The 19,786-nt window shown below is 41.0% G+C and overlaps 1 protein-coding gene across 9 annotated transcripts in view; it reads left to right on the top strand.

Annotated features, from left to right (window-relative positions):
• TSPAN4 (tetraspanin 4) overlaps nt 1-19,786 on the top strand; it is a 755,262-nt gene that overhangs the window by 448,211 nt on the left and 287,265 nt on the right. For 8 of the 9 annotated variants that reach the window (XM_073554362.1, XM_073554358.1, XM_073554363.1 and 5 more), the window contains one exon: nt 6,479-6,558. In XM_073554362.1, the coding sequence (XP_073410463.1) occupies nt 6,496-6,558 (63 nt within the window). In that variant the 5' untranslated portion in view covers nt 6,479-6,495. Of the gene's footprint in view, nt 1-5,598; nt 6,559-19,786 lie in introns of those variants that run through there. The other variant, XM_073554357.1, reaches the window with a different exon arrangement.

Raw genomic sequence — 19,786 nt, 5'->3', positions numbered from 1 at the left:
GATTATACCGCACTATACTGCCAGGTGGCAATGCTGGGGGTGATGATTATAAGGCACTATAGTGCCGGGCGGCAATGCTGGGGGTGATGATTATACCGCTCTTTGCCAATGTGACATGGCACCCTCAAACAAGTCCAAGAAAACCTGAATTCCAATATGGTGCTTCTTCCTTCCTGAGTTTTCACTGTGCCTCAAAAATAGTTTTCGACCACATATGGGGTACCAGTGTAATCAGGAGAAATTTCACAACCAATTTTGGGTCAATTTTCTCCTGCTATTCTTGTGAAAATGAAAACATTTGGGGCTAAAACAACATTTCTGTGGGAAAACTATTTTTTTTTTCTCATTTTCACAGATCAACATTTTAAAATTCTGTGATGCACCTGTGGGTTCAAGGTGCTCACCACACATGTAGATAAATTACTTGAGGGATCTAGTTTACAAAATGGGGTCACTTGTGGGGGGTTTCCACTGTTTAGGCACATCAGGGGCTCTCCAAATGCGACATGTCATCCGGTAATGATTCCAGCCAATTTTGACCTCCAAAAGTCAAATGGTGCTCTTTCCCTTCCGAGCCCTGCTGTTCGCTCAAACAGTAATTTTCCCCCACATATGGGGTATTGGCGTGCTCAGGAGAAATTGCAGAACAAACTTTGGGGTCCATTTTCTCCTGTTAGCCTCATTCCTTGAGGGGTCTAGCTTACAAAATGGGGTCACTTGTGGGGGTTTTCCACCTTTTAGGCACATCAGGGGCTCTCCAAATGCGACATGGCATCCACTAATTTCTCCAGAAAATTGTGCATTCAAAATTCCCTTCTGAGCCCTGCCGTGTACCCAAACAGTTTTTTTTTCCCCACATATGAGGCATCTGCGTGCTCAGGACAAATTGTACAACAAATTTTGTACATATTCCCTTGTTACCCTTGTAAAAATAACATAAATAGTTGAAAAAGTAAAATTTTTGTGAAAAAAGTTAAATGTTCATTTTTTCTTTTCACGTTGCTTTAGTTCCTGTGAAGCACCTATAGGGTTAATAAACTTCTTGAATGTGGTTTTGCGCACATTGAGGTTTGCAATTTTTAGAATGGTGTCAATTTTGAGTATTTTCTGTCATAGACAGTCACTTGAAATGTGATGTGCTCCCTATAAAAAATGGTTTAGTAAATTTTGTTTTAAAAATTACAAATCACTGGTCAACTTTTAATCCTTCTAAATTCCTAACAAAAAAAGTTTCCAAAATTGAGCTTATGTAAAGTAGACATGTGGGAAGTGTTATTTATTAACTATTTTGTCTGCCATAACGCTCTTATTTAACCCCTTCCCGACCTTTCATGCCACATAGGCGTCATGAAAAGTTGTGCCAATACGACCCATGACGCCTATGTGGCGTCATGAATTGATTGCCCCCCTGCGGGTCGGGTGACCGGGGTCACTGAAAGGTCACCCGACCCGCACACAGAGGACACTTCATAGTTAACTCCAGGGAGCGTGGCTTAGCCCCCACGTGCCTACAATTGCTCTGATTGGCTGTTAAAAGTGAAACAACCAATCAGAGCGATAGTAATATTTCATCAATGAAATTTGATGAAATATTACAATCCAGCCATGGCCGATGCTGCAGTAGCACTGGACATGGCTGGAGACAGAGACCCAACCCCCCCACATCGACTGGCGGGAGCGATCGGCCCCCGCCACGGACTGATGGCAGCGATCGGCCGCTGCCATCACGACCTGCTCCCCCTCCCCTTCCCTCCGCTCCCCCCTGAAAGTCCGATCCCCCCTCCCGGTACCTAGTATGTCCCGCTCTGGCTCCCGGTGTCCCGCCGTCACGGATCATGGGCGCCGCCATCTTGGAAAATGGCGGGCGCATGCGCAGTGTGCCCGCTCGAATCTGCAACGCTGCAGATTCATTCATTTATTTTGATCACTGTGATAAAATCTCACAGTGATCAAAATGAAAAAAAGTAAATCACCGCCCCCCTTATCACCCCCATATGTAGGGACAAATAATAAAATAGAGAAAATATTTTTATTTTTATTTTTCCATTAGGGTTAGGGCTAGGGTTAGAATTAGGGTTGGAATTAGGGTTAGGGTTAGAAATAGGGTTAGAATTAGGGTTAGAATTAGGGTTACGGTTGGAATTAGGGTTAATATTAGGGTTAGGGGTGGGTTGGGATTAGGGTTAGGCTTGTGGTTCGGGTTAGAGTTGGGATTAGGGTTAGGGGTGTGTTGGGTTTAGGGTTGGGATTAGGGTTGTAGTTAGAATTGAGGGGTTTCCACTGGTTAGGCACATCACGGGGTCTCCAAACGCGACATGGCGCCACCTTTTATTCCAGCCAATTTTGCATTCAAAAAGTCAAACAGTGCTCCCTCTATTCCGAGCCCCGACATGTGCCCAAACAGTGGTTTACCTCCACATATGAGGTATCGGCGTACTCAGGAAAAATTGCACAACAACTTTGGGGGTCTAATTTCTCCTGTTACCCTTGGGAAAATAAAAAATTGGGGGCTAAAAAATTATTTTTGTGGAAAAAAAATATTTTTTATTTTCACGGCTCTGAGTTATAAACTTCTGTGAAGCACTTGGGGGTTCAAAGTGCTCACCACACACCTAGATTAGTTCTTTGGGTGGTCTAGTTTCCAAAATGGGGTCACTTGTGGGGGGTTTCCACTGTTTAGGCACATCAGGGTCTCTGCAAACGTAACATGACACCCGCAGACCATTCCATCAAGTCGGCATTTCAAAACGTCACTACTTCCCTTCCGAGACCCGACGTGTGCCCAAACAGTGGTCCCCCCACATATGGGGTACCAGCGTACTCAGGACAAACTGGACAACAACTTTTGGGGTCCAATTTATCCTGTTACCCTTGGGAAAATAAAAAAATAGCGGGCTAAAAAATCATTTTTGAGGAAAATTTTTTTTTATTTTTATGGCTCTGCGTTATAAACTTCTGTGAAGCACTTTGGGGTTTAAAGTGCTCACTACACATCTAAATAAGCTCCTTTGGGGGTGTAGTTTCCAAAATGGGGTCACTTGTGGGGGTTTCTAGTGTTTAGGCCCATTAGGGGCTTTGCAAGCGCAACATGATGCCCACAGAACATTCCATCAAAGTCTGCATTCCAAAATGGCGCTCCTTCTCTTCTGAGCTCTCCCATGCTCCCAAACAGTGGTTCCCACCACATATGGGGTACCAGCGTACTCAGAACAAATTGCACAACAACTTTTTTGGTCTAATTTCTCCTGTTAGCCTTGTGAAAATAAAAAATAGCGGGCTAAAAAATCATTTTTGAGGAAAAAAAATGATTTTTTATTTTCACTGCTCTGCATTATAAACTTCTGTGAAGCGCTTGGGGGTTCAAAGTTCTCACCACACATCTAGATTAGTTCCTTCGGGGGTCTAGTTTGCAAAATGGGGTCACTTGTCGGAGAGCTCCAATGTTTAGGTGTACTGGGGCTCTCCAAATGCGACATGGTGTCCGCTTACGATTGGGGCTAATTTTCCATTCAAAAAGTCAAATGGCGCTCCTTCCCTTCCGGGCCCTGCCGTGCGCCCATTCAGTGGTTTATGACCACATATGAGGTATCGGTGTACTCAGAAGAAATTGCCCAACAAATTTTAGGATCCATTTTATCCTGTTGCCCATGTGAAAATGAAACAATTGAGGCTAAAAGAAAATTTTTGTGAAAATAAAGTACTTTTTTTTTTTTTTACGGATCAATTTGTGAAGCACCTAGAGGTTCAAAGTGCTAATTAGGCATCTAGATAAGTTCCTTGGAGGGTCGAGTTTCTAAAATGGGGTCACTTGTGGGGGAGATCAAATGTTTAGGCACACAGGGGCGCTCCAAACACGACATGGCAACCGCTAAATATTCCAGCATATTTTCCATTCAAAAAGTCAAATGGCGCTCCTTCCCTTCTGAGCCCTGCCGTGCACCCAAAGAGAGGTTTATGACCACATATGAGGTATTTGTGTACTTAGGAGAAATTGCCCAACAAATTTTAGGATCCATTTTATCCTGTTACACATGTGAAAATGAAAAAATTGATGCTAAAAGAAAAAATTGGTTGGAAAAATTAAAATGTCCATTTTATCCTTCCACATTGCTTTAGTTCCTGTGAAGCACCTGAAGGGTTAATAATCTTCTTGAATGTAGTTTTGAGTAGCTTGAGGGGTGCAGTTTTTAGAATGCTGTCACTTTTGGGTATTTTCTGCCATATAGACCCCTCAAAGTGACTTCAAATGTGAGGTGAACCCTAAAAAAAAATGGTGTTGTAAAAATGAGAAGTCGCTGGTCAACTTTTAACCCTTATAACTTCCTAACAAAAAAAAATTTTGTTTCCAAAATTGTGCTGATGTAAAGTAAACATGTGGGAAATGTTATTTATTAACTATTTTGTGTCACATATCTCTCTGGTTTAACAGAATAAAAATTCAAAATTTGAAAATTGCGAAATTTTCAAAATGTTCGCCAAATTTCTATTTTTTTCACAAATAAATGCAAAAATTATCGACCTAAATTTACCACTAACATGAAGCCCAATATGTCACGAAAAAACAATCTTTGAATCGCTGGGATGCGTTGAAGCGTTCCTGAGTTATTACCTCATAAAGGGACACTGGTCAGAATTGCAAAAAATGGCCAGGTCATTAAGATCAAAAGGGGTTAAGGACATAAAAATTAAAAGTTTAAACATTTTCAACATTTTTGCAAAATTTCTGATTTCTTTCACAGAAAAATGCAAACGATGTCGAATAAATTCTACCAAGATCGTGAAGTACAATATGTCACTAATAAAACATTCTCAGAATCCGCGGGATCCGTTAAAGCGTTCCAGAGTTATAACCTCATAAATTGACAATGGTCAGAATTGTAAAATTTGTCTGGGTCAGGCATATGAAAATAGGCTCGGGGGGTGAAGGGGTTAAGGTATGTTGCAATGCAGATATGGGACAAATCCACAACATTTCAGCTTTCTTTCATCCACATTCTTTCTACACTTCTGAGCTTGACGGACATGTCTTTTTGCAAACCATATTATGCAATCAATATAATGTGTTTGTATTTTCTTGAGGCCGTGCACAGTGCTGCCATACACAGAGGAATTAATTAGTAAGGTGAAAAGCAAAGTCCTTTTCATGTGATCATATGTGCACAGAATCAATGAATCGGATGCATTCTGCTCTGACATGAACACATCCGTGCTGTTCCTAGCAAATACAGGCCGGTGTAATAATGCTGCCAGCAGCGATCAATAGAACTGTTAATTCCAGATTTCCAGAGCCTTGGTGCTCAGGGTCTCCATCTTCATCCACAAAGTGTACAGTATGGTCATAGGAAGCTCTTGCTAGGAAACAGCCAGCAAGTAAGATTGGTTCAAGTTCTCTCTGCTCAGGATTCCTTATTGATTTGTTAACCAATTAATTGCTAGAGAAGGAGGCGGTGGGGGGGGGTCAACCGCAAAGCTTCACCAATTTCTTTCGCCCCTTACTGAAACTGTGATGATGGTCCGAGATAAATTTGTGATTGGTTGAGAAGGGGGAAGCATCCTTGAGAGAGTGAGAGTGCTGAGCATGCATAAATAAGCCTGTAGGAGAAATCTCTTCCCGTGTCTCTCTCCTCCGCTTCTGAGTGGACCACATAGAAACTGCTTCTGTGCATGCAAAACGGAGAGAGAGAGACGGGAAAATGTCAAAAGGGAGGGGGCGATAGAAGAAGAGAGTGAAGCATTATCACTGAGAGATGAGAGCGGTGTGAATGAAGCTCAGTCCGCGTGTGCGCAGGCGGGAGACGATCAGACAGGACTGTGCGAGAGAAGAACAGATTAGTCCTGCCTGCTGCAGCAGGGCATCGGGGACATGCCACCTGCACCTTCCGGGCACCCAGCTGCACCACTCTCCTGAATTCAGACATGTGGAGGACACCAGAGGGGATGTTCCTAAGTCATTGGTTTAGGGATTTTCTCTGTTTGGGGCAACTGCTAGCATGGCCACTTTTGCTGAAGACTGGTGGGTAGAGGGGCACTCTGAATCCTAACTCTATCTTTAAAAAAAAAAGAAGTGCTTCTTCTCTGTTCAGCTTCTTTTGAACATGGGACAAATTTGCCATTGGATGGATTGATCCTGTAAATTAAGTTTAAGGGGGTAAACCCGTTTACCTGCCAGTTTTATCCCTCCCCAAACCTGCCCCCTAAACTTGTGCACCCACCTGCGCCATGAGACGGTCGAGCACAGATGAATCTACTTACCATCGCAGTCCATCCCTGGACAGCAAAGACTACTCTCTTCCCCAGGGTGGTGCCTTCCGACGCTATAGCAGCCTCTACGGGGGGCAGTTTGGGGCATCTACAGGTGGATCTTTCTTTGGGTTTCACACCAACCCTGGTCCCAAAGCAACAAAATCGAAGTACACATCCCCAAAGGGCAACAAGTACGTGGTGTTTTACCTGGATCTCTCCTTCATTTTCCTCCTAGAGCTGAAGAGGTGCAGGATGGCACAGAACTGCCTGCAGTGTATGAAATATCTCATGTTCGTCTTCAACCTCCTCTTTTGGGTAAGTTCCTGGGGAAGAATTGGATGGGAGGGGATTCTGAAATTTCCTTAAATGCCAATGTATGCTGCATTGTAATTTGCCAATTACTTGTAAGTAACTTGTGTATTTCTTGAAATGTCAATGTCTTATTGAGATGTGAATTGTTATCCATCTAGAGGCTAAATCTCCAGATTTGCTTGCTTTAAGATAAAACGGAAGAAAGTATATGTGTAAGCAATGCCTCACCCCCTGCCAGTCTATATACCTGTTTTGGGTCATCTTCATTTCCAGCCAAACTTCACAGAAAGTTTCTGCTTCCCTTTCACTATTCCTAAGTTTACCCAAGATCAGAGTCTGATCAGAGTGTGATCCAATTTTCCCAGAGGTAGAGAGAAAAAAAGAAAAAAGTTTCACCACCTCCTTTATTATATCGGTCCATGAAAATCAAACCGTACTCGGATGTCAATTTTTTTCACAGACCCATAGAGTTGAATGGGTGAATGCCATCCGATTCTCGGAGGCAAATTGTGCATGCTATGGGTGGTCTGAGGAAAAAAATTGGACATGTGCACAGACTAATAAAATAACATAGTTATGAGTGAGTGCTAGCCATCAAAACATTGATTAGCATGCGTCCGATTACAACGGTCGTCTGTACGAGCCCTTAAAGACGGTGCTGAGATTGGAATAGGGATGAAGAGCAGGATCCCCATACACATATTGCTGCATGACCTAATCTATCTATTTCTTTAACCGTGTATCTGAAGTGTCAATAACCTTCTCTCTTCCATGAAAATGACATAAAAATGTTCACAAACTCATTAAAAACTGCTACGACGGCGAGCCCTTGATTAGTTCTTAAATGCCGAATCTCAGCACATGCTCCAGGGCAATATGTTGTAAATATTTATTGCCTGGTAGTCGTAGACGACCATAGCGGGCTCTTTCTTTCGATGGTGATGATGTCTATGAACCTGCTGCAGTGGAAATAAAAAAACAAATCCTGAAAAGTTATGAAATATTTCAGAATGAATCGAATTCTGTAATCCCCCCGGGGCCCGAGGAGGTGTCAGGCTGCCGCACCGAATGTCATGAGCACTATAATTATGGACTGTATGCTCCAAAGTTCTGCAGTCTGACATTTGGCGGTAACCCTGCGTGCCCGCTATCCGGCTCATATTATTCCTGCAGCCCCGGTAGCCTGGTTCTGTCACTGACATCCATTGTTTTCCTGTGTGTGTCAGATAGACCTTCCCCAGCAGAAAGTCCCTGTGTGAATACTACGGCAGCTTCCACCGCTGTGCTCAAGCCTTGACTGTTCTGGTACATTTAGGTGTAAATGAGTTTACTGCCCTTCAGTTCCAGAGCTGTTTGTGCTCAGAAAAGTAATTCAGTATATCTTCTCTAGGCTGCGATACATATACGGGATGGATTGGCAGCAGCGTGATAAGAGCTGTCAGGGGGTTAATGCTCAGGGTTTAGAGCTGATGAAGGTGGAATTCAATCCATCAGAAATAATTCTTGTCCTTTTACTATATAACCTGTCATTTGTGCTTCTGACTTCCTGGCTTGGTGGATCATTTGACCCATAAACATATCGTGAGATTAGTCTTAACACATGTAACAATAGGCAATGAAAACGATTCAGTAAATGCTCCAGATAATGATCCCTGTTGCACCTAACATGTCCTACTGTATATGTCATCCTATGTCATGAATCCCAGAATTTGGGATATTCAGACATCAGATCGAATCTCTCCATTGTTGTACTCCTCGTTCAAGACTCCACCACCACGTTGTCAGAATTACTGTAGGACTGCAGTAGCTTAATAACTACGGTGTATAAAATGATATAAAGGGGTTGTCCACCTTCTATTGACCTTTTTTATTTAAATGCATGCATTTATTACTAAAAATCACTTTGGCAGTTGGGTTTAATCAAAAATGTTGCACCGTGTGGTTTCAGTAGGCTCTGTATTGTATTTTCAATTGCTGGCTGCAGGATGAGTTAACTGCGAATCCAGCAGTGAGCTCATTATGGGAGTCTTATGGGAGAGTTTGTAGATCTTTTATCTGTCGTCTTCTTTCTAGAGGATTGATTATCACAGACCACATCAAAGTTGAATGAGCTGGGAGGCAAAAAGTGTATAAAAGAGAAACGGTGCCAAATTTTGAATGAAACCCTTATTTCCAAAAATGAATTATGGCGCCAGGTACATGCAGTTAATTAAAAAAATCAATAAATAAATGTCCTCCAAGGTTGGACAACCCTTTTGAAGATCCACACTGGCCTCAAAAATGTTTCAAATGTAATACATTTTAATGCTGCTTCATTTCTCATGTATTCATCTGTACGTCTGTTCACATTAGAAAATCGGTATATCAATATCTGTAATCAATGGCGGACACGGGCAGAAAAAAGCATTGTACAACAACAGTATATGGGCTCTTTGCAGTCCAATATGTCATCATAATGCAGAATCCCCCCTGCTTTGGGGGTGGAATTGGGAGTGTTAGCTCGTAGACCCTCCGGTTGCTCCAATGATGTGTCAGCCCCTGCCTGTAACACTCTCTTTTGTAGAGAAATTTTTTAACACAGTTTGGACTAGGATACACGCTATATTGGGATGATAAATGCACACAAAACCATAGCAGGTCGACGCGTCCCCCTCTGTGTTTGAAAATTAGGTGCACATGGACTTTTTGGAGTGATCAACCTCAATTTTACCTTTCCCTTGGCTAATTCTCTTGGTTTGACCAATTTTTCAAACGTTCAAGAAAAGTAGAAATTTGGACAATTTTTGAAAATTTATAGGAGGGCTTTAAGTGGAAACTTGAAAACATGTGACACGGTCAACTAATATTTCTGGTTTCCAACTGATATCTATTATGAATTTGACGCCTCCTTGGGGTGACCTAAATCACGTCACACATTGTAAATATTTCACTTCCACCATTGTAATCCTCCTAAAGATCTTTTGTACTACTTATTCTTGAGCTCGTCTGCACAGAATAGTGATCAGCTATAGTAGTAATACCAGCTCCCCAATATCGTGTAGGTCCCAGATATTGTTCCTCAATATCACTGCCCCATCAAGGCTGGACTTACAAGACCTCTGTAGGTGTCTCGTGGTATCTGACACCGTCGTTAGTAGCAGATCCTTTAAGTCCTCTAATTTGGGAGGAAGGGATTCCATGGATCAGAGGCACATCATCAATGAGCTTTGCTCATCTATGACCTGTTCACCACTCATCCTTCCTTGGATCACTTTTTTTTAGACACCCAAAAGATTTTCCTTTTTGGAAATGCTCTGCCCTAGTCATTTACTCATCACAATTTAGTTCTTGAACACAAACAGAGAGCACAGAATGACAATTGTGCAGAAATATCCTGCAGTAAAACATATAACAGTAGTCAGCAAGTGCTGATAAAAAGATGATAACAAATACAGGGTATTTAGTTGATACTTTTTTTGCAAAAAAATGTATACCAAGCTGCTCCACCGCATCAAGGTAACCCCTATTAAAGCAGTCCCTATCTAATGTATTTAAAACCTGAACATGTGAACAGTGTCTAAATGAACAGGATGAAGACAAGCGCTTCCTAGTATGGGCACGTGGTGTAAGCCAGCTCTTTATGTGCATGTCACACGATTTAGTTCTTGTCAGAGTTGTTCAGATCTTTGCACTTGTTCAGTTTTCATGTTTCTGAAGCATCAACTTCAAGAACTGTTTGTTCACACGCCACCTGATGCATCCCAACCCTTGACAGATGTCACTGTCACAAGATGATCAATGTTCTTCTGTTCACTTGTCAGTGGTTTTATTATGTCCCATCCATGTATCTTCGCCATAGTTTGTTGTTATGATGCTTCGCTATAAGTCACCACCTCTCCTATTTCTCCCATTTTGTGGTTTGGATGAACAGTAACAAGGATTAGATAGCTCGAGGCACGACTGAGAGAGACATTTATTCTTCATTAGAGCTTCTCATTGGAGAACTTGAGCAATAATTTTGGTAATATGCTTGCACTATGCCAGTCTTCCTGGAGTACAAGGCGCCAGATTCATAAAGAGACTATACCTAATAAATTTGGCTCATCTTCTGAGTGGCGTGGGCCTATTCTCCAGATATGCTATTCCAGGCTGGAGTATCATTTCTTCACTCAAAAAACGCCAGTACTTTTGGTGAATTGGACGCAAAGGTGTAGCCATGCCATGGATCCTTCCCAGCTTTACCCGTTTTTGAGGACCTGGTTCTAACTGGCGAAACGCCAATAGTTGCAACATTTTTGCAGAACTCTGCTTTGTATAAAAATATGGTGACTTTTCAAAGCTTTTATGCCACTTTTATGACTTAAAAGCTTTGAATCGTCCCCTATGTTTCTTCAGGGTACATTGTACACTGGATGTAACTGGAAGCAAAAAATAATTCAGGGTAACATTTTTGCAAGATTTGCAACAGAATCCGCTGCAAAATTATCATTGTAAAGGGTCAAATCGACTGTGAAATCCTGGAACATAAATTGACCTGGTGTGGATTTAAAAATCAGAATTTTAAGCTAATTTTCAGTGCAGATTCCACATCTATATTTTATGCAGCTTGTAAATGACGTTTGGTAAAATTTCATCCACCGTGTTGGAGACTCTAATGTTCTGGTGGTTTTACATCTGCAAATTCCAAAGAGGAAAATTTGCTGTGTATTTTTTACTTATCTAAGAGGGGTTTCTGATTTGGGCTTTCTCTTGGTAGCGTGACACCTTTACCAATGTCCGATGCCTTTATCAGTTAGGTCTCAGCACTCCTTCTAGAGGAGCGTTGGCTTCAAATATGTTTGGTTATAATTATCACTATCCAGTCCTCGTATAAAAAGGAGATTTGCTATATGGCCAGCTATGGATGTATGTGTTCTGTTTTTCTCATTAAGAGAACTATGATCATTGACTCCACCTTACCTACAGTGTTCACAGTCATCTACGGGAGACATAAATACACTTCTGGTGGATCTGATGATGTCAGAAACTAACAGGGAAATTCATCAAGATTAGTATTTTATATGCCAGTGTTCATCCAGGGTCTGGTGGAGCAATAAGAAGTGCCAAATTTATGAACAGGATGCCCATTTTTCAGCTGCATGTCAAAGATGTAAATCCGTAGTCGTGCTATGAGCCCCACCTTCCGCTAATCTTCACTCACTTCTCCAAATTTGGCAGGCCTGGTATAAAAACGTCAAGTCACCAAATTTTTACAAAATTATTCGAAAAGTTTGTTAATTTCCTGGCAATTAAAGCTTGACGAATCAGCCCCTAAATGTTTTTTTTTTCCCCTTGCTTCAGTTTTCTGCCCCTTCCTTGCACTACACTAAAAGAGACATATACTGTATATCCCCAAAAAAGTTTTGTATCACCCATTAAAAAATGTATGAAGAGCGGCGATGGCCTCATCCTGAGCGTGGGACCTGCTCCCTGTTGGATGTGTGAGCCAGTCAGCAGGTGCCTGTGATAGAGTATCCGTGCTGACTTTGTAAACTTTAGGGGTGAGTCAGAACACAGCATTTCTTCGCTGTGTGAGACGGACTGATTTGAAGTCTGGTTAACTGATATATATTTCACATGACACTAATATTGATCTCAAATTATAGAGCGGCTTTGTGTTCTCTGCTGGAAGTATCTTGTGATCTGATTGTTAGTAACGGTGTCGACGTATAAAATTGTTATCTTGTGTATTGTAGCATACCCTATTATTGCTGTTAATTAACTTCTGACTCTCATCTGATCCAGGGCGAGATTAAACGTCCCAGGCAGTAACATTATTCTGTTAAATTGTATTTTAATCTTTTTTCAACATGAATAATTTAATTTGATACAATTAACCTGTTTTTCTTTGTGGTGCATGGTAATTTGGATGCTGTTCGCACAATATAGTCAATGTACTACAAATTGGAGTAAATATATATCAGTGCTATATAATTCTTAAAGGGAACCTGTTAACAGGTTTTTGTTGTGTAATCTGACAGCAGCATGATATAGGGACAGAGATCCTGATTTCAGTGATGTATCACTTAGTTTACTGAATGCAGCAGTTTGTGGTAGAATCAGTTTTTCTCTGCTGCAGATCTAGCAGAGCTCGAATGCTGAGCTGGCTATAACTCCGCCCACATCACTGATTGGCAGCTCTCTGGGTACATTGTTTATTAACAGAAATGTGCCTGATAGTGGTGGCAACTTGGTTGGACCAGGAGGCATGAGACACCTAGTCCTCTAGTGATAATCTCCTGCTGATAAAACACTGATTGTATTGAAATGGCAAAACACAGCCTAGTAAGTGACACATCATTGAAATCAGGGTCCCTGCTGCTACATTATGCTTTTCTCAGATTATGTGGCAAAAACCTGCTGACAGATTCCCTTTGAAATGCATTTACACCAAAAGATTTTTGTGAACAATTGGACTTCGGAACACTTGTTTCCCAAGAACCTTTCTGCGTAAAAGCACTTGTTCATCAGGTGTAAAGATCTTTTAGTTTGCACATCCTCCTGTGTAAACAGGGCTTGTGCTGCCGAGAACTATTGCATCCGTTGCACTGTACAATCTATTACAGATCGTTAAGGGCACATTGATTACCGCAGTTTGTTTAAATAGGCTATCAAACATAGTAACATAGTTATTAAGGTTGAAGGAAGACTTTAAGTCCATCTAGTTCAACCCATATCCTGTCCTAACTTGCCCTAACATGTTGATCCAGAGGAAGGCAAAAAAAACCCATGTGGCAAACAGTAAGCTTCACATTGGGGGAAAAAATTCCTTCCCGACTCCACATACGGCAATCAGACTAGCTCCCTGGATCAACGCATTATTAAGGAGACTAGTGTATATACCCTGTAATAATATACTTTTCAAGAAAGGCATCCAGTCCCTTCTTAAATTTTAGTAGGGAATCGCTCATTACAACATCATATGGCAGAGAGTTCCATAGTCTCACTGCTCTTACAGTAAAGAATCCACGTCTGTGAGTATGCTTAAACCTTCTTTCCTCCAGACATAGAGGATGCCCCCTTGTCCCCGTCACAGGTCTAAGAGTAAAAAGATCATTAGAAAGGTCTTGGTATTGTCCCCGCATATATTTATACATTGTAATAAGATCACCCCTAAGCCTTCGATTTTCCAAACTAAATAACCCCAAGTGTAATAACCTGTCTTGGTATTGCAGACCCCCCAGTTCCCTAATAACCTTGGTCGCTCTTCTCTGCACCCGCTCCAGTTCAGCTATGTCTTTCTTATACACCGGAGACCAGAACTGTACACAGTATTCTAAGTGTGGTCGCTCTAGTGACTTATATAGAGGTAAAATTATGTTCTCCTCATGAGCATCTATGTCTCTTTTAATGCACCCCATTATTTTATTTGCCTTTGCAGCATCTGCCTGACACTGGCCACTAAATGTGAGTTTGTCATCCACCCATACACCCAGGTCTTTTTCAGTGACAGTTTTGCCCAGTGTTTTACAATTAAGCACATAATTATACATCTTGTTCGTTCTACCCAAGTGCATGACCTTACATTTATCCCCATTAAATCTCATTTGCCATTTATCAGCCCAAGCTTCTAGTTTACATAAATCCTCCTGTAATATAAAATTGTCCTCCTCTGTATTGATTACCCTGCAGAGTTTAGTGTCATCTGCAAATATTGAAATTCTACTCTCTATGCCCCCTACAAGGTCATTAATAAATATGTTAAAAATAAACGGGCCCAAAACTGACCCCTGTGGTACCCCACTGCTAACCGTGACCCAGTCCGAGTGTGCTCCATTAATAACCACTCTTTGTTTCCTATCCCTGAGCCAACTCTTAACCCACCTACACATATTTTCCCCTATCCCCATTGTTCTCATTTTATGTATCAACCTTTTGTGTGGTACCGTATCAAAAGCTTTTGAAAAGTCCATGTACACCACGTCCACTGCATTCCCTTGGTCCAGTCCGGAACTTACCTCTTCATAAAAGCTTATCAGATTAGTCTGACAGGAACGGTCCCTTGTAAACCCATGTTGATATTGGGTCATGAGGTTATTCTTCTCCAGATACTCCAGTATAGTATCTCTTAGAAAACCATCCAGGATTTTACCCACAGTTGAGGTTAAACTTACTGGCCTATAATTTCCAAGTTCAGTTTTTGTCCCCTTTTTGAATATTGGCACCACATTTGCCATATGCCAGTCCTGTGGTACAGACCCTGTTATTATGGAATCTTTAAAGATTAAAAATAATGGTCTATCTATGACTGTGCTTAATTCCTGCAGTACTCGGGGGTGTATCCCGTCCGGGCCCGGGGATTTGTCAATTTTAGTGATTTTTAGACGCCGCCGTATTTCCTGCTGGGTTAACAGGTGACATTTAATGGAGAATTTTTTTTATCCCTGATCATGTTATCCGTCATGGGATTTTCTTGTGTAAATACTGTTGAAAAAAAGTCATTTAGCATATTGGCTTTTTCCTCATCCTCATCCACCATTTCACCCAGACTATTTTTAAGGGGGCCAACACTATCATTTTTTAGTTTCTTAATATTTATGTAGTTAAAGAATATTTTGGGATTATTTTTACTTTCTCTGGCAATGAGTCTCTCTGTCTCAATCTTTGTTGTCTTGATTTGCTTTTTACAGAATTTATTTAATTTTCTGTATTTAGTTAATGCCTCATCACTACCTACTTGCTTTAATTCTCTAAATGCTTTATTTTTATCTCTTATTGCGCCCCTTACAGCTCTATTTAACCATAGTGGTTTCTTCCTATTTCTCGCATGTTTATTCCCATATGGTATATATTCTGCACAGGTCCTATTCAGGATGCTAATAAAGGTCTCCCATTTTCTTTGTGTATTTTTATGTCTCAGGATATCGTCCCAGTTAATTGCACCAAGATCATCTCTCATCCGTTGGAAATTTGCTTTCCTGAAGTTTAGTGTCCTTGTAACCCCTCTACTAGACATCTTATTAAAGGATACATGAAAACTTATTAATTTGTGATCACTATTACCCAAGTGACCCTCAACCCTTACATTTGATATGCGGTCTGGCCTGTTGGTTAATATTAGGTCTAGCAGTGCCCCCCCTCTTGTTGGGTCCTGAACCAGTTGTGAAAGGTAATTGTCTCTCATAGTTGTCAGAAACCTATTACCTTTGCTGGAACTGCAGGTTTCAGTTCCCCAATGTATTTCAGGGTAGTTGAAGTCCCCCATAATAATGACTTCTCCTTGAGTCGCTGCTTCATCTATTTGCTTTATGAGGATATTCTCCATTCCTTCCATTATTTTTGGAGACTTATAACAAACCCCTATCAGTAATTTATTATTTTCCCCCCTCCCCTTATCTCTACCCACAGGGACTCTACATTTTCATTAGATTCATCTATATTACCACGAAGGATGGGTTTTAAGGATGATTTTACATATAAACACACGCCTCCCCCTCGCTTATTTGTACGGTTATTCCTGAACAGACTATAGCCCTGTAAATTAACCGCCCAGTCGTGGCTCTCGTCCAGCCATGTCTCAGATATCCCCACCATGTCATAATTATGTTCCAACAACATTAACTCCAATTCCTCCATTTTGTTGGCAAGGCTTCTGGCATTAGTATACATGCACTTTATGTATCTCTCTGGTTGGAGAGAGGGGGTGGACACTGAGGGGTGGACAAAATCATCACAAAACATAGAGAGGATTTAGTTAAATAATATCAATTTTATGACACATATATAAATTTTATAGAGACATGCAAAGTGCTTTATGGTGAGGTAGATAAAACGTAGCAGCTAGAAGATAATGGCAAAGTACATGGATGACAAATATGGTGCCAGACAGAATAAACGTCTCAGGGCCAAGTTCTGCATGAGATCATGATACTGGTAGCGAAAGGTTCAAATTCAAAAGTGCTATAATAGTAATAACTCAGGGCCTGCATAAAGTGAATCTAATGAAGCAGACAAAGATCACATAGTAGGTAAACAGCCAATTTATACTGGGCAGTATTTTCTAAGCATGCTTCGAGTCCCAAATTTGGGGTTCAAGAGTACAGACTGACTGGTCATATGGCTATATTCCTGACATGATTAAAGTATTAATGCCAGAACCTATGTTTAGGGCACAAATACAGATAGTCCAGTAGCCCGTATACAAGTCATATATGCTTCAATATCAAGCTAATAGCAAAGGATACTGGAGGATCTGTATACCGGCCCAATAAATCTCTATATGTGAAGCCCCAAGAAGTACAAAATAATGATGCCAACCAGACTATAGTGTTTCCAACCAGACTATAGTGTATAAGGCTAAATACCTTGCGACATGATCCCGGCTGGCTGCAGAGACGCCCGTGAGACGCGCTAAAGCCCCGACACGCGTTTCACCGTCCTCGGTTTCGTCAGGTATAGATATAGGTATAGATATAGAAGCATATATGACTTATATACGGGCTACTGGACTGTCTGTATTTGTGCCCTAAACATAGGTTCTGGCATTAATACTTTGAGTATTACAGAAAAATACTTACGGTATTATTGATATTTTTGAAGGAGTCAGAAAAGTAGAGAATTCCATGTCAGAACTTTGCCGACCATCTCCACAGTCCTGCTAATAGGGCATACAGAAAATGCAGAGGTTGGCACTGTGTCAGGATTTTTAAAAGCATAATAATGTGTTGTTATGTAAGTGGAGTTGCTTTTTTAAGCTAATCCTTATAATTGCTAGTTTAGCAGGAGCAGCTATTTCTTTACTGATGTGGACCGTCTGGAAAAAACTCCATACCATGCTGTAATCCCTCTGAGATTCTATGACGTTTTCGAGGCATATTTGCAGTAATTGAATATTTCCATGCTTGAGATGGTACAAACAAGTGTTTGCAATCAACTAAAATGTCAGATATATGATGAAAGGGTTTTTAAGTATGTTAGTAATAATTTACCAGATACATCAATGTCATCAATGCAAAAATGAGTAACTATCTGGAAAAGATCACATTAATTTCTAGTGTATACTGTGATAAAACAACAATGTTCTAGCTGTGGAAAGTGGGAAATCTTCCTGGGATGAACGCCTAGCAATGTCACAAGTTATATGATACTTTACAGATAGATTGGCAGCCTCCTCCCAAAACTCAACCTATACAGTACATATCCTTTTCAATCTTTTTTAAAAAAAAAAGTGTTATCCAGGACTTTGAGTTTTTTGGCCATTGGGCTAATAACTTATCAGCAGGTAGTTGCTGAATACCTGCCTGTCCTGTGACAATCCCTTCTGACTTTTCTTCAACCAGCAGCTCTTTCTCTTCCGGTCTTCGCTGTCGACAGGGCGTCATTGCCAATGTCATGTTGATAGACAGTCGACTCCTAGATGCCTAACTGTGGCAAGCAGGCAGTCAACCAGCATGACATTGGCAGTGAAGCCCCGTCAACAGAGCAGCTCTTTTTCTTCCAGCCTCCTCTGTCAACTGGGGATCACTGCCCATGTCATGCTGATAGGCAGGCAGTTTACTTCTGGATGCCCAACTTCGGCAAGGAGGCAGTCAATCAGCATGATGTTGGCAATGAAGCCTCATCAACAGAGCAGAAGAAAAGGTGCTGCTCTGTCAATGTGATGTCAGCAGAAGTATCACCATCAGGAGCGGGCTGCGACTGCTGTCGGGTGGAACAGATCATTACAGAGCAGAACAGTCAGAGCAGAATGAAGTCCGCCTTTGTGATTTCACGATTTTCAAGGCCGAAACAACCTCATAATTTATAAGAAGCTAAAGGTGGCCTTACTCATTAAAGAAGTTTTACATGCAGGTCTGTAATTCGTGTTACCCAAACGAGAAACTGTTAATTAAAATGAACTAATCCAAAACTATGGCACAAGCACCATGTGTGACAATGTGAGTGCTGTCTGCCTTACCTCTATTGCTTCTCTGATATCTCCATTATGAGCATTTGTGATATATCCACAACATTTACCAGGTAAGTGTCGTAATTCGTGATGAGCGAATCTTTTGAAATTTGAATTCACCAGATTTTCCAAGTTTTTACCCCAAAATTTGGTTTGCATCGAATAGAAATTGCTGTAATTGCTCGTAAAAACTACGCAAGACAAAATTCTCTTTTGCTCAGACAGTAATCTTCACTGCTGGGTTGTCGTACACTGTTTGTACATTTTCGTTAGTGTCTTATGGCTTTCTGGCTCTAAATCTAAGCGGTGAGCTGTGATGTCCTCCAACTATCACGATTCCCCAAAAAATGGCTGCTGCATTCCCTGCTTCTGCTTTTATGTCAGCTATGACAGTTTCAACTGATAGGAAATGCTATTCTATTTGATGTGACAGCTACGGAATTATAGGAAAGCCCACCTTGCCATGCCTTAAATTTTATCTGATCCTTTTCTGGCTGATGCCATCTTATAAAATGTGTAAAATAGTGGTGGCCAGTTTTAGGTGATTTGTGCGAATTCACCATGTTCACCAAATTCCTAAAAACTCTACACAAACTCGATTGGCATCAAATCTATTCTCTGATTTCTAGTTATACTTGTCTAAACTGTGAATAATCTTTTAAGGAGAGTCAGGCAATCTGTAATCTGAAATCTCATTTCCAGACTGGATCCTACCATGACATCCATAATAAGAGACAAAACCTCGCTCTATGATATTGCTCGACCATCCTTTATGTAGTTCTTGCCTGTACAGTTTTGATTAACCTCAATCACCCCAATGTGACGTCTGAAACTGATTCCACCGAAAGAGACGGCAGAAGCCAAGAGACCTTCAGAACTGCAGATCTCATCAAAATGCAAATACAATTTTTTTTTTTTTATAAGAAAAATATTTTTCTTCCATATTTAAATGCAAGGGTTCAGTTGACAGCCATAATCTAATATTCGTATCGGCCAAAGAAGTCCCTCTGTGAATGTTCTAGGAAGAGGAGTCGTGAGATCTGAAGGCTTCATTTCAGCAGTATGTGGCAGCTGAGCAGGGAGCCGAGCCTAGCAAGTCAGCACATTGAATATAAGTTTCCCTCCACAATAGCCCTGGTTGTGTTTTAAATGTGAATATGACTATGCACCGTAATCTCGTATTCTTTTTTTTCCATGTAATTTTACTTTTTTCTGCAGATAGTTCTACCTGAATAGAATTCATGGAAATACAGGAGACATCTTGCTGTGAGGAAGAAATAGCAGGCTTTGAATCAGAACAGATGCTGAGATTTAGAGGAGAAATGT

Source organism: Dendrobates tinctorius, unplaced genomic scaffold, assembly GCF_039654945.1.
Source record: "Dendrobates tinctorius isolate UK_male_01 unplaced genomic scaffold, ASM3965494v1 ptg000211l, whole genome shotgun sequence".
Classification (NCBI taxonomy): domain Eukaryota; kingdom Metazoa; phylum Chordata; class Amphibia; order Anura; family Dendrobatidae; genus Dendrobates; species Dendrobates tinctorius.
The sequence above is the reverse complement of the archived record's forward strand: the minus strand, read 5'-3'. Positions and strand labels throughout refer to the sequence as shown.